The following is a 21080-nucleotide window of genomic DNA, read 5'->3' as shown; positions in this document are numbered from 1 at the left end:
AATTATTGTAGGAACTTACACTCAAGAACACATTTATGGGACGAAGCTTTTCTTGGAGACATATCCTACCCCATTAATAGCCTTGTTTGGAATCAAACCCCAACTACTAAAATTGATGGCACAATATTTACAGAGCAGGGCCTTTTCCATATTATGACCACAATCCATTTTTATATAAAATTCGGGTACTCACATTTAGCCTTACAGAGGCAAGCCTAGTCACCACCAGACCCAACTTCACATACACAGAAATCAGTTACTGATGCTTCCACTGCCATCACTACTGCCCTACGATTTCCAACCTCATCTAAAGGCTACTTACTACTACTGGCCTCAGGTCTCTGTATTTAGCAGGGCTCAAACAATGCTCTTTCTAGCAGCCAATGGGAATGATATTACACTGCTACCAAGCCTACACCACCACTGCTGACATGATTACACTGCATGCACTGAGTTAGATTCTTCCCTAAACCCCCCCCCCCACACACACACACACACACAAAAAAGCAATCCCTATGCACCAAATTTTGTATGGAAGACTGTAGTAGCCTCCAAATCCAGAGATGATATAACTTCCAGCAGGTAGCCCATCCTGCCATCTCTACAGACTTGGCTGTCTCAATATCCAGAACTCTCATTTTTGCTACAACAGTCCAGCTGTATGTTTGTACTGTTTTGCGAGTAGTTTGTTCCTGCAAATAAATATAACTTCTTTCAAAAGCTAGCAACATCTATCATAAAAAGGAAATTTCCCATATTATTACCAAATTGTAACCGTATCATTAAAAAGCTTGCATAGGCTTTCCTGAATTAATAATTCTTGGTAGTCTCCTCCAGATTTGCTGCTGGATCCTAAATTATGACTTGATATTTGAGGGGTCCATCTGCACCCCATATTGAGGAGAGACGCTACTGTTACTGCTGAGTCTCACTGAAAACTGATGCGAGACTAGAAACCATAGTCCTACATGGGCCCTTTTACCATGGACAGCACGTGGGCTACTCACCACCAGTGCCGCTCCAAGACTGGCTCGTTGTACCACACATAGAAGACACCAGTACAAAAGATGTATCACAATTAAAGACTGTCCTCACACACTTGGGATGGTGGCACTAAAGATTGTTGTATGAATTACACAGTTTAGAACAGACACATCATCGTCACAAGAGGTTAAGAGAGCCTGAAAATTGGCGGCAACAGAGTATTCTTTAAACAAGGGACACAGGATGAAATCTGATGAGATTCTGACAGTTGCTGGTACATCCAGTTTTTGGGGCAGTGTTAATTTTGAGTCAACTTAATTAGGCTGGCAACAGCTGATTAACAGAGACTGGTGTGTTTATTATTGGCTGATGACAGCTGTATTTAGCTAGTGTGGTGATGTTTTGATGTGGTGATGTTTTAACTGCTTGAGCAATGTTTGTTCCCAACCTATTACTCCATGCAGCTACACCTTACACTGCCACCTTAACACTCCCTTATTAGATTGGTGTAGACATTTGGCCTTGCAACTCTTGTGATTTACCTCAGGGTCCAGCTATGCTGTACCCTGTTCTTCCTCGGCATCAAACTACTTTCTTTGTGCAGATTTCTATAAGTGAAGTGGCTATAAAACACAACACTGCTTCTCTACTTAAATAAAGTGTAGATTGTTTTCAATTAACTCCGTATATTGTCACAAATTTTCACAAAAAGGTTACTTGTTACATGGAAACCAACTAATATTACTGTCTCAAAGACCTCTCATTAACATTCTGTGAATAGTATATAACAACAATCACTTATATACATCGTATCTGTCTTCCTTTGTGCTGGAAATCTTCCACAGTACCAGAGCTCCTTCATTCCTCCTTGATCCACGGACATTATAAATGCTCTCCAGCAGATAAGACCCACACTTGCTGAGTAATACTTTCTCACAGCATGTGTTTACAAACTAATTGTGATCACGCACATCTCTACTCTGAGCTCTGTATTTCAAGTACGTGATACATGCCCTTCCATGAATGGCATGGATCACTAAAAGACAAAGGTTTTCCTATTAACAGAATGAGGAACCCTGTATTATCCTGCATTAACGCACAAAGTTCCTTGGTGAGACCACCTTGAATGTTTGAGAATAGCCTTTGACTGCATTATATTTTTTGCTGCTGGTGTCTAGTGCAGACAGCGCCAGAAGTCCACCCTTAGGAGCAATACCAGTGATGGGTGGTGCATGCACCCTGTACAGTACACAGGGTGTATATGCAGACAAGGAAAAAAAATTCCCGGACTTTTTCCTGGATTTCCTGGTTAAAAATACACTTTCTCTCAGGTGAAAATTTACTTTCTCCGTGTTAAGTGACAGAGCATAGGACATGTGATGTAGTCAGCCAACTGCAACATCACTGTTAAGTAGCACGGACACACAAACAGGAAAATGTAATGGTTTAAATTAATCTACGTAGTTTTGCTACAAGAAAAGAAAACCTTTCACATATAATATTGGTTTCAAAGATTAATAAGCTGCAAGAGAAGACAAGCTTTCACATACAATGTTGATCTTTTTTGTGCACGTTACGCTTCAAGATACATCACACCAATGTGCCAATAAATTTTTTAACAATGACACAAATGTCTGATCTTCTGGGCTCAAAATTCTTCTAAATGGTTGTCCTCAAAGAGTTGATTTTTAAATGAGAGTCAAATGCTCTGTGATTGAAGAAATTAATCGTACATTCTTGCACATAGTTCATCTTGTGTAAAATGAAATTTACTTTGAAAGTAACGCTTTTCAAAAATCAATTTGCAATATTTTACCACAACCCGTCAGCAGTTGCCAGAGAGCGCCAGATAACTGGCATCACTGCGCTTGCGCAGCCATGACGACGTAGGAAGCCTGTATGTTGAAACATGTAAAACATTAAGAGATCTCACATTATGTCATAAAAGAAACAAGACATTAGATGATATTTCAAGAGCATCAGAATTTCGTGAACCATACTAAAATGCATAATATGGCATAAACTGCTCATTCTTACGTCCAGATTTGGATGTAAATTTTCTTGGAGTACCAGTGCTGTATTATGTCATGTTTGGTTCTTTATTATGGCATAATGCTGTATGTGCTAGAAAATGAAATCGTGCACTTGAAATGCAGTGAACAGATGAAACTAGCCAATAGTGTGGAATTAAACACTTCGTTTCAAATAAATTGACTGCCTCAGCGGAAAAAATAATTAAAAACCACATTTCTTCAGCAAACTAACAAAAATAACTTCATTGTTCTGCAAGGCAATTAATACTTGACTGTCAGAAAGCTGCAAACAAAATAAAATCTGAAACTAATATTGTACTTTAGCCTTCCGTAATTATGTGAATGTATTTTCATTCACTTGATAGCTCCCGGCCACAGAAATCCATTTTGTTTTCATTTGATATGAGAGCAATAAAAGAAGAGGAAACAGAAAAATCACTAAACGTAAGCATGGGTCATGTGGAGACTACATACCTCCTCACTACAACTCAGACTGCTCTGTGCATCAGCCCGATATCTACAATATTTCCGAACCGGGGCAATACTATAATCTGTTCATCATAAGAATAAACCTGATGTAAACATTGCACTATATATTCTTTTGCATTTGCTGGAACCTCATTGGATTTCCGTTTCACATGGGACTGCAGCCAAGCTGTGTTGAGTACTGTCAAGTACGATATAGATAGTGGCACGCCCGCCCCCCCCCCCCCCCTCTCTCTCCCCGCCTCCCTCCCTTGAGAGTTTAAGGTAGGAAGCCAGAAATTTAAAAAAATCGACCTTTCAAAAAGTTGTTCATTTTGTAGCATACATCTTTCTGAAGAGTTTGATACATAAATGATATGTGTTGAGGAAATGTATGACACGTTATTTGGTCTTAAGTGTGCCAAAGTGCAGTGCAGTGCGTGTCTCTTCATACAGCATTCTTCCATCACACATCACTGTATTTCGCTCTGTGGAATTGAAACGTGTAATATTTTGTAATGGATGCCATCAAACTATATTCAGGACAGTGGAAATTAAAATGTCCTGTGGTGCATCTCCTGCTGCAAGTCAGCTGGTTTGACATCCTAGCCCTCTTTTTCTTTTAATTGCACTCTTTATTGCCTACTAGCTAATAACTTGCTGTTTTGTGTGACATAAAATTGAATGTAGGATAAATAACATCAGTAAAGACAAGATACAAGCAAGACAGTACACATTTCTTCAATCCTTAAGTCCTAGCATTTTTTCCTCTCTACTCTTGCTACAGCTTTATGTGGCGTGCTTTCCTTTCTAGGAAAGAATCTATTACCTCATCAAAACTCATCAAACATTTTGCTACATGAAAAAACGAAATGTCATTGTCTAAAACTGAAAAAGCTGTTAATACAAATAGCATCCACGACTGGTGTGGTTTCTCGATCTGCTTATGTGTCTTTTGTCACTGTCGGCTACATAAAACGAAATAGGCCTGCCTAATGTAGCAGTAATTGTAACACACACACCAAATAAACAAGACTGTTTTGACACAAATGGTCATTTTTATAATATGAGAGAATATAATTCACGAAATACCAATATAAAATGCCTATTACACCTCCCACAAGCAAAATGTTTTATGTTAGGGAATTGTTTCACATTTCATTCATAAGCTCCAGCTTCTAAAGCATGAGATCGAAAAGCAGTACGAAATTTTTATATACATGTGGAATCATCATATTCTTCCATATTATGTGTGATGTCCCCGTTTCTTCTCCTTTCGCGTTCTAACAAACAATCTTGTCATCACTAATTCTGTAACTATTCCAGCCAGTGTCAAAACTTATAATTGGGTTAACTTCACTAACCCTGCCACAATCACCTGTTTAGTTATGCCGCATTCATTCTCTCGTTAGGCATTATTATGTGGTCGTACAACACATTTTCCGCACTACTCACTGAATAGAGCTTAAGTGGCTGCTAGCTGGGGACTGTACGAATGGCCCTTACTAGTGTAGCAGTCTGGCCAAAAATTTTCTGTCAAAATTTCATTTTCTTGGGTACACCGAGAAGACAATATTGTTAGTCATTTATTTCCACTCTGGTAGTCTGAATCTATGGATTTTGCTAGTAATTATAACAACACTGATCATTCGCAAACCCAGTCAACCACATAAACGGTGATTGTGGTTCACCCACTCTGCTTTATTCCACTCAGCTTGTATAGCCCTGTCCACTTTTGTCTGCAGGAAAGTTTACGTCTAGATGCAACAGGGTTCCCCCCGGAATCACGGACACATTCAAAAATCAACTTATGATTCATTCAGAAATCAGCTTAGAATGTGTTCAAAAATACTAAAAAACCAACAGGGATGCATTTCAAAATCATATGAATAATCAATAAACCAACGTGCACTGGATGCTTGGTGCTTTGTGAAATAAGGTTTTTCCCCCTCAAGAATATGAATTTGGTGCCCCCCCCCCCCCCCCCCCATGAAATTGCCGATCTAGTGTAAACAGTTGTGACGTCACGCTCATTGGAGGCAATTTGTTATTATTAAGCATTGCATAGTCTTCCTAAGACCTTTGACACATTTTGCTGTTGGCAGACACTTGTATGAGCACTGTGTTTTGTTGTTGTATATGGCGCATACAACTTAAGTTTTATTTTTTTTTTTCTTCCTCTTGTTCATGTTTCATTGCTGCAGTAGCAAGATACAGTAATATCCTTTGTTAGAGTGTTGGTTCTTACCAGTCAAAGTTACAAAAATTTAACTGAAAACTAAAACAATGAAAAATTTCCGGAATTCTAAAAATTTCCCGCATTTTTCCCAGTTTTCTCACGGATGAAAAAATTCCCGGGTTTTTCCCGGATCTCCCAGTTGTCCCAGGTCATATACACCCTGAGTACAGGATCCCATACAGGATAATGGTTTCCACCCTCGGCATCAGTTTTCAACAGGATTCATCAGCAGCAGCATCTCTCTTAAAGATGGCAGACAGATGGATTGCCAAAACATCAAGTCCTGTTGATTTTAGGATTTTAGAAAACTACCATGTGGCATTAATAGTCCCTATAGCCTCACCTCAACAACAGATGTATAGTAATAAGAAATAATTATCCTGCAGAAAACTACATAACTGATTCAGCACAGCCTTAAGATACAGATTTAAAGCAATATTCTTTCTCTCTTAGAATACTAATGGCAACAGGTTTTGGGTGGGAAAATGCACTAAATGCAAGTAAATGTAATTCTTAATGTAATGTGGTACAAACAGAAATAATGCAGAAATTATGTCACTTACCACCATTATCCCTGACCACAAAGAGTGCAAAATTACTTGGCTTGCTGTCCACTTTGTATTTCTCGAGTAACAAATTAATAACTTCCTGTGTATTAACAAGAGATGTGACCCAGACACTCATTTGGCTGCCATGAGGTGGAGTGAAAAAGCTTGTTTCTCGGTTGTAGAAGTGGCCATTAATTGAGCACCTTCTCTTCAATTTAGTGCGGGACCGCATTCCCGGACGGCGCCGGATTGCTGTTGATCCTGTTTTAGCTGCTCTTCTTAAGACAACATCAGGGGTACTTTCACTCTGATTTTTTGTGTCTCCACCTGTACTGCTAAAAACATCATCATTATTTGCTTCAGGAATTACTGGTGTGGTTGCATCCATTTTACATCCCTGATCCCAATGTCTTTCCAGACAGTCCGGACCACTCATAGACCTGTTCAGATTTTTTTCAAGACTAGGAAACTTATCCAGACTTGCGAGGTCTGCTGGTATCTTATCTAAACTGGATCGATCTCCATTTGCATCTCCATCACCACTGTTGGTATGGCTGCTGTTGCTGCCACGAGTAGCAGCAGTGCTGTCTACACCTGCGGAATCTGTTGCGGATCCAGTTCCTTCACTAGTGAAGCTGTCAACTGTGTCAACACTGGACTGTGTAGAGAATGTGTTCCCATGTGTTGTTTCATCTGAGAAATCTACACTTGACTGTGTAGAAACACTTGGGAGACTGACTGGCATTGTTTGATATATCTTCTCAGACTCATCTCTTTTCCTCTCCACCTGCAACAAACAAAAATTTATCACTAAAAATCAAACAAGACCCAAAATTTCTTAACTTATCTGAAGTGCATACCTGCAGGAGGTCATCAAGCTCATCCCAATCAATTTGTTTAACATCAAGTTTTGGTGGTAAAGTTTGAGCACCGTGCTTTAATTCATGATTTGCATTACTACTATCAGGGGATGACAGTTCATCACAGGATGTTTCTTGTTCTTTGTTCTCATCTGTCACATCAGCCAAATGATTGTAAATATCATCATCAAAACTTTCAAAGTCCACCTAAGACAAAAGGAAATAAAAAAATAACAAAAAATGATCAGCAAAATCAATATAAGTGAGACAGCAAAAAGTATTAGAAAATTCATTTCTCATAAAAAAGAGGAATTGTGGGGGTAAAAACAACATGTGGAATTAAACAAGAACATAATCTTTATTAAGATTTCAGCATCTGTAAACAATGTTTTCTTAACTTGTTTGCAACAGTCATAATGCAATCTGATCCTAAATTAACTTCATGTAATATTCCATTCTGTGGTATTTGTTTAAGTTATTTTAAATTCGCCTCTGTAACTACTAGGAAACGCATATTTTTGTCACTAAACACGTTTCATTTTATTGATATAAAACATCATCAGCCTGGCTTATAATAAATGATACTTCCAATTTTCTAAAAACAGCTCATTACAAATATGTCTCATTTATGATCACATCAGGACATATATGCTTGCCCATATTTGAGGTGTTCCCTCATTTTGCATTATTGTTTTTTTTTTGCATAATTCCACACTGCATTGCAGCACTACATACTTCTTGCTGAGAAACATAACACTATATAGCACCACTATTGTATGTTTGGGACGTGGGAAACTGCCTAAAAACCATATCCTGCCTGGTCAGCATATTAACCCCTGTCATTAATCCGCCAGGCAGATATGATCCGTGAATGGTGCACCTCCCCATCCCAGAAGTGGCAGTTTAACACGCACAGTTTTCCGGGTGGGTAGATGAGAAAAGACAAAGCTTCTCATTTTATAATTTTTTTCATTTTTCACGTGATTTGTTCAATGATTGCATCTGGTTCCGACATTTATCTGGTCATTAAGTAGCTGTTTCACGTGTGGTTGTGCTTTGTGCGTGTGGTAGTTTTCCTGAAAAGTGAGGTGGTGTCTGTTTTTATTGATTTTTAGGATACTCATATCTTTTTCTACTGTGTTTGGTCTATTTCTACATCTACATCCACATCTATGTAAATACCCTGTCAGCCTCAGTATGAAGCATGCTAGTAGTGATACTCTGTACCACTATTAGTTGTTTCCTTTCCTGTTCCACTCATATATAGAGCAAGGGGGAAAACAACTGTCTATATGCCTCCATATGAGCCCTAATTTCTTTTATGTTATCTTCACAGTCCTTTTGTGAAATGTATGTTGGCAGCAGTCAGCTTCAAATACCAGTTCTCTAAATTTCCTCACGAGCATTTTGCAAAATGAATGTCGCTTTCCCTCCAGTGATTCGCATTTGAGTTCCCAAAATACCTATGTAGCATTTGTGTGTTGTTTGAATCTGCCACTAACAAATCTAGCAGCCTGCCTCTGAATTGCTTCGATGTCTTCCTTTAATCTGACCTGATGCAGATCCTAAATACTAGAACAGTACTCAAGAGTAGGTTGCACTAGCATAATATATGTGGCTGCTTTACAGGTGAACCACACTTTCCTTAAATTCTCTCAATAAACCAAAGTCAACCATTCGCCTTCCCTACCACAATCTTCATTCCATCTCATATCACAACGTTACACCCAGATATTTAAATGACACAACTGTGTCAAGCAGGACACCACTAATGCTGTATCTGAACATTATGGGTTTGTTTTTCCTACTCACCCACATTGACTTACATTTTTCTACATTTAGAGCCAGCTACCATTCACCACATTAATTCACACTGCTCTGGGGCACAACTGATGATACCCTGGTCTCTGTAGAACAATCGCTGCAAGAACAACACACTGTGTTCTGTTACTTAAGGAGTCTTCGAGCCACTGACATACTTGGGAACCTATTCCATCAACTCGCACCTTCATTAACAGTCTGTAGTTGGGTGTAATATTTCTGGCTTTACAGCCATCATATTCAGGAACATGAAGCTTTTCTTAGAGAAGTTGAGAAGGCAGCAGTTTCAAGACAATGTTATGTGGTGTGAGGTACCAATGGTTTGTTAGGTAAGGATATCATGAGAAAGACCACCTAAATTTTGGACCTTCCCCATGATTGGCTGCTGCTTTCGGAAGTTGCGCACCAAAATGACAATCTTCTATTATTAATACTAAACAAACTAAACATTATATTTACTTGAATTTCAAATTAAAGCATCTCTCCATATGTGCCATCATTCCATTACTTCACAAATATTAGTAACAAGCAGAATAAGAAACAGCTGCTAAATGAAAAGGCAAACGAAGCACTTCAGTAAGCTTCAGATAGTGCCTAAATTGGTTGGCGGTTGATGTACTTATGGCTGTAAGATCACAGCTAGTTTGGCAGTGTCAGAGGACAGACCTGTCTGCTACCATATCAGTTAAGGCTTAGTTAGCAATGTATAGTGTGTAAATCAGAGCTGGTTTGGCAGTGTCAGAGGACAGCCATGTTGTCTGTTGTGGTCAGTGTCAGTTAAATCTTTGTTAGTAATCTATGGTTTGTCAATAGAGCTGGTTGGGAAGCCTCGGAGGACAGCACGTTGTCTGCTGCAGTCGGCGTTAGTTAAGACTTTATTAGCAATGTGTGGTTATTTGGACATACAGTTGAAAACAGTGTGATACTAATTATGGAAATATACAGTTCATTAATTTGTTGAAATATAGAAATCATTTGTGACTCTAAAGTGGAATGCAATTGTGCAGTTTCTCATGTTCTGCTAATAAAAAGTGGGTGGCATCCCATGTAAACAAACTGATTGGAAATTTAATTACTGCTGAAATAACAGTTCCTCACTGAGTTTCTTACAGCCTCAAGAATACAGATTCACAATCTAAGTGCTGTTTTCTGCACAGGGAATAACAACTATAGAAGACTGCAGGTTGGCGAACATTTGTTAGAACTTATGCATTCCACTCAGGGCGGTGGAAGCAAATAAGCACCTCACACGTACTGCAAATCTCAGTACAAATGAGATCAGCGACACGTCATCGCTGCATCTGCCTGGGCACACCAACAACCCTTCCATTCAGCTTTGCCTGAGAAGTCATGAATACCACCACCAAGATGTCACCTGCATATGGCACTATGCTATTAACAGTATTCTCCCCACTGAGGAGATATGTGAGGGGTTCAACAGTTATGCATGATAAGACAGGACCATTGCAGTGTCTTGCAAGCAGCCTTTTGTTATCTTTTTAACTACTTGTTTCCCTGTGTACCATTCAACAGTACGTCCACAACAATAATCTATGAAGCTATTGTACATGCTTTGGGAACTGAATATCCCGGAGATGCTTAAACATCTCGAGCCACCATACACAGTCGAATGCACCTGTGATGTCGCTCATGATTGCTGTTATGTATTTACTTCTGGAGCCATAAAAAATTCCAAGTGGTCTATTGATTGTGCCATCAATAGATCTGCCTTTTCAGAAGCCATATTAGCTTCCCAAGATCTTCCTGTGTGCCTGCAAACGATCGCACAATAGGCGCTCCGGCACCCTAGACAGAGCGGTCAACAGGTATAATTGCCTGCACCACTTGGCACCCCTCGCATCCGTTGCCTGTGTCCTTGCTTAGTATTATGGTTTGTAATATTTTACAGCTCACAAGGAACCTTCACTACACTAAAACCCCTTCAGAAAAATCACCCAGAACCGTGAGTCAGGGGAGACTTACTGGATGGAATGACAAGGAAAGACTCTTTCCTTGTCATCCCATCCAGTAAGTCTCCCCTCTCCAGCCCTTTTCCTTCACCCCTCTTCCTTCCCCTTCAACTCTCCTGCCAGAAGAAGCTTCAAAAGCTTGTAAAATTTAAACTTTTTGTGTTTGTGTGTTCTCCTCCAGCTGCTTGGTGAGTAGATTTTTTATATATCCATTTACATTATAAACCCAAGTGTATAATTTACAGCGAAGTAAATTCACTTAAGAGTATGACACTGTCATAGTTTGCGTGTATTCTCTCAACTAAACAATCCAAGGAAGCTGATAAGCTGCTGAATTTCTTCGAAAGGAAACTGAAAACCCTTCACCAGCAGCAAACTAATATTATTTAGGTAATAAAATAGTATTGTTATTTGTTAATAAAAATATTAAGTTACTGAACATTTATTTGTTTTTCTGCTTTAATAATATTTCAACTGATTTTAGGTATCCAGTATCAAAGAGAAAACGTCATTAGCTAGTTACTGCATCGCACACTGACTCACTAAAGCAGGGAAGACACACACAGATGCCAAGAATTTTATTTTGTAAGCAGTCTTGGATATGGTTGAAATTATGTTAGGTAAGCAGCAGGTAAACACACTAGAAAACATAGCACTTCCTGATAATACCAATGTAAACAATATAAATGATATGGAAGGTGACATTCGGGAACAATTAGTCAAAAAATTAAAGAGTAGCCCACACTTTGCTTCTCAGTTTGATGAATTTATTGATATTTGAGACTGTGTGCAGTTTATGGTATATGTACACTTTGAAGACGTGCACAAGGGAGACATTTTATTTTGCAAAGTACTTCCTACAAACACTACTGGCTACTGTTTGTATGATATGTTTTTAGAAAGCACTCACAGCTAGGAGACTGATTGGACACAACATATAACCATTTTTAGTGATGATGCTAAAGCTATGACTGGCAACAACAGTGATCTCGTAACAAAATTAAAATAAATAATCCCAAATGTTTCATGGATACACTGCATTCTTCATCAACAAGTTCTGGTAGCCATGGTTTTATCTTTTGATTTATAATTGTGTGCGTAAAGAGGGAATCAAAGTTATGAACTCTATTAAAGGTAAAATATTGCAAACTTGACTGTTTAGAATCATTTGTGAAGACATGGATTCGCTCCATCAATATCTTCTTGATCACGCATGTGTAGGATGGTTTCCAAAGGAAAGATATAGACACGAGTCCTGGAACTAAATGCTGAATTGTTAATGTTCTTACAAGATTCTAAATCTGGCTATGCAAGTCATTTTTGTGATCCTGTTTGGCTATTAAAATTAGCATTTCTTATTGATATTTTTAATCAATTAAATATTTTAAACAAGAGCCTCCAAGGGAGGCATTATAACTGCATTATAATGGCTAAGGATAAAAATCAAAGGATTTCTTGCAAAACTTCGTTTGTGCTCTACATCTGTAATAGAGGAGATGTCTGAACATTTCCACACTGTTCAGAAAACTGTGGAAGAAATTGCAATGGAGCAGTTGGTCGTAGTAACTTCTCACATTCCTTACATGATACAGAACTTGCATAATTTTGAAGATAAACTACTAAGTTACTTTACAGAACTGAACTCTGAAGCTTACAATGGGCACAAATGGTTACTAAACCATGTTTGGGTATGCCACTACAATAGCTGAACAGATCATGAGGATGAAGGAAACACAAAGATTTGCTGCTGACGGCAAGCTTAAAATGGAATTAAATTCGCAAAAGACTGACGTGTTATGGATGAAGAGAAAAGATGAATATCCATGGCTGGCAAGGGAAGCTTTGAAATTATTAGTGCCATTTGCCATTTTGGTACCAACATGAATTAGTGTTTTTATCAATGGTGAACATGAAAACGAAAAAGAGAAATAGGCTTCAATTAGAAAATAATTGGTCAGCTGTATCTCAAAAATAGAACCAGTATTTGACAAATTATTATTAATAAACAGGACCACCCTTCTCAATGAAATTCTTCTATTTTTACTGTAGAGTAGGACCTACAATCCTTCCTTACTTTTACCTGGCTAAGTGGCACCCACGACAGAAATGGCTGGTGTCACCCTTTGAATGAAAACCATTAAAAACAATAAAATCCTGGTAGTGTCAAGTATGTTTTTAAATAATACAAATGAGAGACATAAGTAATTAATCATCAAAGTGCAGTTGTGCCAATAAAGCTCTGTGCATAAATGCTGAATTATTGTTATTGACTTTACACTTGATGATGTTAGTTAGTTAGTAAGTTAGTTGGTGGCGTGTTCCATTGATCAATCGCACGGTACGGTAGCCGTTATGATGTGGAACGTGTCAAGTGCACAAGAAATGCACATATGAAACAAGATTTTTTAATATAATAGAGGGAAACATTCCATGTGGGAAAAATATATCTAAAAACAAAGATGATGTGACTTATCGAACGAAAGCGCTGGCAGGTCGATAGACACACAAACAAACACAAACACACACACAAAATTCAAGCTTTCGCAACAAACTGTTGCCTCATCAGGAAAGAGGGAAGGAGAGGGAAAGACGAAAGGATGTGGGTTTTAAGGGAGAGAGAAAGGAGTCATTCCAATCCCGGGAGCAGAAAGACTTACCTTAGGGGGAAAAAAGGACGGGTATACACTCGCGCGCACACACACACACACACACACACACACACACACACACACACACACACACACACATATCCATCCACACATATACAGACACAAGCAGAGATGTCTGCTTGTGTCTGTATATGTGTGGATGGATATGTGTGTGTGTGCGTAAGTGTGTGTGTGTGTGTGTGTGTGTGTGTGTGTGTGTGTGTGTGTGCGCGCGCGCGAGTGTATACCCGTCCTTTTTTCCCCCTAAGGTAAGTCTTTCCACTCCCGGGATTGCAATGACTCCTTACCCTCTCCCTTAAAACCCACATCCTTTCGTCTTTCCCTCTCCTTCCCTCTTTCCTGATGAAGCAACCGTTTGTTGCGAAAGCTTGAATTTTGTGTGTATGTTTGTGTTTGTGTGTCTATCGACCTGCCAGCACTTTCGTTTGGTAATTCACATATTCTTTGTTTTTATATCTAAAAACAAAGATGATGTGACTTACTAAACGAAAGCGCTGGCACGTCGATAGACACACAAACAAACACAAACATACACACAAAATTCAAGCTTTCACAACAAACTGTTGCCTCATCAGGAAAGAGGGAAGGAGAGGGAAAGACGAAAGGATGTGGGTTTTAAGGGAGAAGGTAAGGAGTCATTCCAATCCTGGGAGCGGAAAGACTTACCTTAGGGGGAAAAAAGGACGGGTATACACTCGCACACACACACACACATATATCCATCCACACATATACAGACACAAGCAGCTTGTGTGTATGTTTGTGTCTGTTTGTGTGTCTATCGACGTGCCAGCGCTTTCGTTTGGTAAGTCACATCATCTTTGTTTTTAGATATATTTTTCCCACGTGGAATGTTTCCCTCTATTAATTATGATGATGTGACTTACCGAACGAAAGCACTGGCAGGTCGATAGACACACAAACAAACACAAACACACACACAAAATTCAAGCTTTCGCAACAAACTGTTGCCTCATCAGGAAAGAGGGAAGGAGAGGGAAAGACGAAAGGATGTGGGTTCGGATGGATATGTGTGTGTGTGCGCGAGTGTATACCTGTCCTTTTTTCCTTTTTTCACCCTAAGGTAAGTCTTTCCGCTCCTGGGATTGGAATGACTCCTTACCCTCTCCCAAAACCCACATCCTTTCGTCTTTCCCTCTCCTTCCCTCTTTCCTGATGAGGCAACAGTTTGTTGCGAAAGCATATATATATATATATATATATATATATATAGGGAAACATTCCACGCAGGAAAAATATATCTAAAAACAAAGATGATGTGACTTACCATACGAAAGCGCTGGCAGGTCGATAGACACACAAACAAACACAATCATACACACAAAATTCTAGCTTTTGCAACCAACGGTTGCTTCATCAGGAAAGAGGGAAGGAGAGGGAAAGACGAAAGGATAGGTAAGTCTTTCCGCTCCCGGGATTGAAAAACTTTTTGCTTCCTGTTCTGTAGGTATGACTCAAACCACTCATATGCTATTCCATTTATATCATAGAATTGTAATTTCTGTAACATGTCATGGTTCACACAATCAAATGCTTTGGACAAATCACAGAAAATTCCTATTGGTGACATTTTACTATTTAATGACTCTATTATGTGGACAGTGAAATTGTATGTTGTTGTCTCAGTGGAACAGCATTTTTGAAATCCGAACTGTGTTTTACGAAGTATACTATTACTGCTGAGATGGTTAACCACTCTTGAGTACATTACTACTTATGTATCACCACATGCCTCAACAGGCGGCAGCCTGCGGGGTTCGGTGCTGGACTCTTCCCTGTTCGCTCGCCGCTACTGGGGGAATCCTTGTTAGTTTCTTTTCCTCCGCTTAGTAATATGCTTAAATTCAGCGGGTAGTCTCGCCTGCTCTGAGGTCGTAATACGAGGTGTCGCACAGAGAAATCAACAGAGAAAGAACAGTGAGACAACAGGAAATGCGGAAGAATAAGTATTGTAACGTTTACATCAGCATTATTATTACAATGAACAAAGTAAAGTCAAACATCACTTAATGAGGAACACACAATGTAATTTTGTGCAAGGTTGAATCACTCAATGAGCAATGTTTCGTATAACGAGTCTGTTCAGTGCCTTTGCTTTTAGCCTTTGGTAACCATTCCAAAGACTACCTTCTGACTTAGATAGGACTCTTCAGCTGCTACAGTTGAGCAATAAGTCACATGCTGTTCTATGACATTCCTCCTTACGCACAATTTCTGAAAATTACTTTGCTGGATCTTGTTCATTTAGTTACCAATTGGTTCCTGAAAACAGTTTTCAGGTTTTGCATTTATTCATCGTTAACACAGGGTATTTATTATTAAAAATTCTGTGTGCTATTCAATTCAGAATTACGTAATTTTTATATAAAATAAATTTGACTTTTCTTAGGCCTATGTTTCTGTATTATGGGACCTCTACTGTTCGGACATGCACTGGTCTGGTTGTTTTATTTACTTTCATCCAGTTTCGAAAGAAAACAACATTTCTTTTTAATTAATTGTGAGAGTATTTGGTACATTTTTCAACTCTTTTTATAAAGCACTATCAAAATTATGACTTCACATAATCACAATTAACAACACAAAAGGAATGAGAAACAAATCAGGCGACAAGTAATGGCTATTTTGTGGGAATCCCAATGAAATCACTGAGCTATGAAAATAGAAAGAATGTCAACACACAATGTATCAATTACAATCTGAGGTGAGCTCAAGCATCCTACATTCGCTTGGCAGGAATTGCAGTACTTTGCGCCTCCTCTCACTGCTGCCAATCCTAGCAAACCTGAGAAACTTTTAAATGCACTTTCATGATCTGTTCTAGTTCCGTGTGATTTTATCACAGCGAATGATCAACATGAAAACTAAGTTGTAAGAATGGCACAAGATGCTGCCCCCACACTGCCATTCCCACCTGGAAGTTAATGTGGTCCTTCCCCTCTCCCCACAAATCTTTCAGAGGTGAACTCATGAATACAATCTGTACACGGGTTTAATGTCTCTCGCTCCCCCAGATCTGTTCCACAGATGTAGGATGAGTTCGGTAGACACTGTGTAACTTCTCACTGCCGCAAGTCTTTGCGTACTTGAAGTGTTCATAGGTTTAAATTAAATTCATATTCATTACTACAAATAAATATCGTAACTTTACAACGTGCTTTCCAAGGCTTTGTCACTTCCATGTGACATTTAAACCATGGCAAATGATTATCATGAAACATATGTTATCAGCCATATTGCAACTACTTCCTCTTGCAATCTGGAACCCCCTCTTCATCTCCAAGCAAGACGTGACTGTCCTGGTGATCACCAGCCACATATAGAAAAATACTAGTATAGAAGATGGAACAATGTTGCAGGCAGTAATGTGATTTTTTATTTGGTCAGCTGGTCACACAGCCCACACCAGGCGCCACAGACACTCCGTCTGCGTAAACTACGGACTGATGCAAGAGAGCTGTGTGACCTACTTCTACACATTTTTACCAGGAGAAGGCAAGTTTAGGGTGTAGTGAGAAAACACATGGACTGGAAGAGTCTACACTGATCTCTTCCTCTGCACCAAAGTGCTTCGAACACACTACATATACCTAGTATGTTAAGTCTACTACAGTTAAACAGTAGGAGGAGCTCATTAGTAATGAACAAAATCCGTAAGATCCTTGACACAGTGGGAAGGGACATAGCATGTTTTCAGGAGCCCTATCAAAGGATACTCAGTTTCCCCAGACAAACCATGGTCATAAAACTTGGTAATAGGTTAGTGTCAGCTAGTATCATATTTAATAGGCATTGCAATGAAACCAAGATATTTTTGTACTTTCAACATTGCAGCACAGTCAGCAATTGTGATAATCTGATATATAAGAAACTATCAGCCTTGATTGTGGTAATGAAACCAAACTTTACCTCGCTTTCATCCCAAATAATTGAGCCTTTTTCAGAAGATATACCTGAATCTACACTCCTGGAAATGGAAAAAAGAACACATTGACACCGGTGTGTCAGACCCACCATACTTGCTCCGGACACTGCGAGAGGGCTGTACAAGCAATGATCACACACACGGCACAGCGGACACACCAGGAACCGCGGTGTTGGCCGTCGAATGGCGCTAGCTGCGCAGCATTTGTGCACCGCCGCCGTCAGTGTCAGCCAGTTTGCCGTGGCATACGGAGCTCCATCGCAGTCTTTAACACTGGTAGCATGCCGCGACAGCGTGGACGTGAACCGTATGTGCAGTTGACGGACTTTGAGCGAGGGCGTATAGTGGGCATGCGGGAGGCCGGGTGGACGTACCGCCGAATTGCTCAACACGTGGGGCGTGAGGTCTCCACAGTACATCGATGTTGTCGCCAGTGGTCGGCAGAAGGTGCACGTGCCCGTCGACCTGGGACCGGACCGCAGCGACGCACGGATGCACGCCAAGACCGTAGGACCCTACGCAGTGCCGTAGGGGACCGCACCGCCACTTCCCAGCAAATTAGGGACACTGTTGCTCCTGGGGTATCGGCGAGGACCATTCGCAACCGTCTCCATGAAGCTGGGCTACGGTCCCGCACACCGTTAGGCCGTCTTCTGCTCACGCCCCAACATCGTGCAGCCCGCCTCCAGTGGTGTCGCTATAGGCGTGAATGGAGGGACGAATGGAGACGTGTCGTCTTCAGCGATGAGAGTCGCTTCTGCCTTGGTGCCAATGATGGTCGTATGCGTGTTTGGCGCCGTGCAGGTGAGCGCCACAATCAGGACTGCATACGACCGAGGCACACAGGGCCAACACCCGGCATCATGGTGTGGGGAGCGATCTCCTACACTGGCCGTACACCACTGGTGATCGTCGAGGGGACACTGAATAGTGCACGGTACATCCAAACCGTCATCGAACCCATCGTTCTACCATTCCTAGACCGGCAAGGGAACTTGCTGTTCCAACAGGACAATGCACGTCCGCATGTATCCCGTACCACCCAACGTGCTCTAGAAGGTGTAAGTCAACTACCCTGGCCAGCAAGATCTCCGGATCTGTCCCCCATTGAGCATGTTTGGGACTGGATGAAGCGTCGTCTCACGCGGTCTGCACGTCCAGCACGAACGCTGGTCCAACTGAGGCGCCAGGTGGAAATGGCATGGCAAGCCGTTCCACAGGACTACATCCAGCATCTCTACGATCGTCTCCATGGGAGAATAGCAGCCTACATTGCTGCGAAAGGTGGATATACACTGTACTAGTGCCGACATTGTGCATGCTCTGTTGCCTGTGTCTATGTGCCTGTGGTTCTGTCAGTGTGATCATGTGATGTATCTGACCCCAGGAATGTGTCAATAAAGTTTCCCCTTCCTGGGACAATGAATTCACGGTGTTCTTATTTCAATTTCCAGGAGTGTATAATTTGTCTAAAAGGGCATGGTCTAGGCTGTTTTAGATTTATTTCTAGACCATGCCCTCTTAGACAAATTGTAGATTCAGGTATATCTTCTGAAGAAGGCTCAATTATTTGGGCTGAAACCTAGGTAAAGGTTGGTTTCATTACCGCAATCGAGGCTGATAGTTTATTATATATTGAAACCAAGATAACTCATTGAATCAAAATATCTGATACCAGGTGAATTATCTCATGCAATTATATGTAATACTTGCATAATATTACCTCATACATTGATAAAGTGTCTTCACTTATTTCACTCATAAAGCATTTCTCATTCGGCCAACTGATGAAAAGCAAAGTTAACCCAATGGCACAGTATTATCTCTCAATAGCCACACAAAGTACCATACAATAAGGTTGTTTTTGTACAGGTTGCTATTGGTTATTTCACATTCTGTATGAAACTTTTTTGTAAATGATTACATAGAACTCAGTTACCACAAAAGATAAATATTTTTGATCACTGTGAAGGCTTGATAAATGATTAATGGAAAATCTCATATAAAGATGTGAAACAAATACTAACAAAGAGATAGAGGGGCTGGCCAGTACTTACCTCAGCTCAGTACAGCCGATAGATAACACAAAACAGAACAGAAAATTGAACAAAGTTCTGAAAGCTAGGATGTAAATTTTCTGTTCTGTTTTGTGTTATCTATCGGCTGTACTAAGCTGAGGTAAGTACTGGCCAGCCCCTCTATCTCTTTGAAGGCTTGATAAATCAGATAATTTAGTGGAGTATCATCAATATCGGATAAGAGATCTATAAAGCAAGTCCTGATTCAGCATCTTATTTAAATTATTTCTTTTTTCAGAAAATACACCATTACGGGTTAGAGATTTCAATACAGTTTACATGATCCATTCTTGTGGAATTTCCTGTCTTGCAACATCATGCAAGAGCCTTTTTCAGATTTGGAACAGTAGGAAAAACATAATGACAGGCTTACAGTGGATTCACAACCCTCGTGATTCATGGTATGGGAAAGATCTGCATCAGAAAAGTGTGTGTAACTATTTTAGAAATCTACTAAATTACTTGAACAAGTTACTTCAATATAGTGTCTTCAGTCCAAGTGTATGCTCGCAGCTGATCACAAACCTATTCAGCTCGAATGTGTGAAAAGATAAATGATATGTTGTGATGAAACAGATTGTTAACACTAACTCATATCCATACACAAGAATGCCACTTCTTCACAATGTAAGACTTACAATAAAAAATTGTTAAGGCATCCATTGGCACTTGTTGAAAAACTGTCTGTCGGCTTCTGCCTTGGGTTCATTGGCTGACATTAGTTTGTAAACAACATTGTTGTTGTTATTGTTGTTGATGTCTTCAGTTCCGAGACTGGTTTGATGCAGCTCTCCATGCTACTCTATCCTGTGCAAGCTTCTTCATCTCCCAGTACTTACTGCAACCTACATCAATTCCGTTCAATTGCTCTTCCAAGTCCTTTCCTGTCTCTGACAGAACTACAATGTCATCGGCAAACCTCAACTTTTTTATTTCCTCTCCATGGATTTTAATACCTACTCCGAATTTTTCTTTTGTTTCCTTTACTGCTTGCTCAATATACAGATTGATTAACATCGGGGACAGGCTACAACCCTGTCTCACTCCCTTCCCAACCGCTGCTTCCCTTTCATGCCCCTCGACTCTTATAACTGCCATCTGGTTTCTGTACAAATTGTAAATAGCCTCTCTCTCCCTGTATTTTACCCCTGCCATCTTTAGAATTTGAAAGAGAGTATTCCAGTCAACATTGTCAAAAGCTTTCTCTAAGTCTACAAATGCTAGAAACTTAGCGGAAATGCTGAGTTGCAGATAAGCACAACAAAAACACTCTGACAATCAAAACTTTCGGCCATTGGCCTCCGTTAACAATACACACACATACGCGTGCACACGAACACGTGCACACACACACACACACACACACACACACACACACACACACACACACACACACACGCGCGCGTGTGCGCATGCACGTGCACATACACAACTCACACACACAACTGCAGTCTCAGGCAAGATTTT

The 21080-nt window shown here is 40.1% G+C and overlaps 1 protein-coding gene across 1 annotated transcript in view; it reads right to left on the bottom strand.

Annotated features, from left to right (window-relative positions):
* Window positions 1–21080, bottom strand: part of LOC126246154 (uncharacterized) — a 78820-nt gene that overhangs the window by 8843 nt on the left and 48897 nt on the right. The window contains exons 6-7 of the mRNA XM_049948373.1: window positions 7130–7336; window positions 6285–7056 (exon numbers count right to left, since the gene is read on the bottom strand). Coding sequence (XP_049804330.1) covers window positions 6285–7056; window positions 7130–7336 — 979 coding nt within the window. The remainder of the gene's footprint in view (window positions 1–6284; window positions 7057–7129; window positions 7337–21080) is intronic.

Source organism: Schistocerca nitens, chromosome 1 (genome assembly GCF_023898315.1).
Source record: "Schistocerca nitens isolate TAMUIC-IGC-003100 chromosome 1, iqSchNite1.1, whole genome shotgun sequence".
In the NCBI taxonomy this organism is placed as follows: Eukaryota; Metazoa; Arthropoda; class Insecta; order Orthoptera; family Acrididae; genus Schistocerca; species Schistocerca nitens.
The sequence above is the reverse complement of the archived record's forward strand: the minus strand, read 5'-3'. Positions and strand labels throughout refer to the sequence as shown.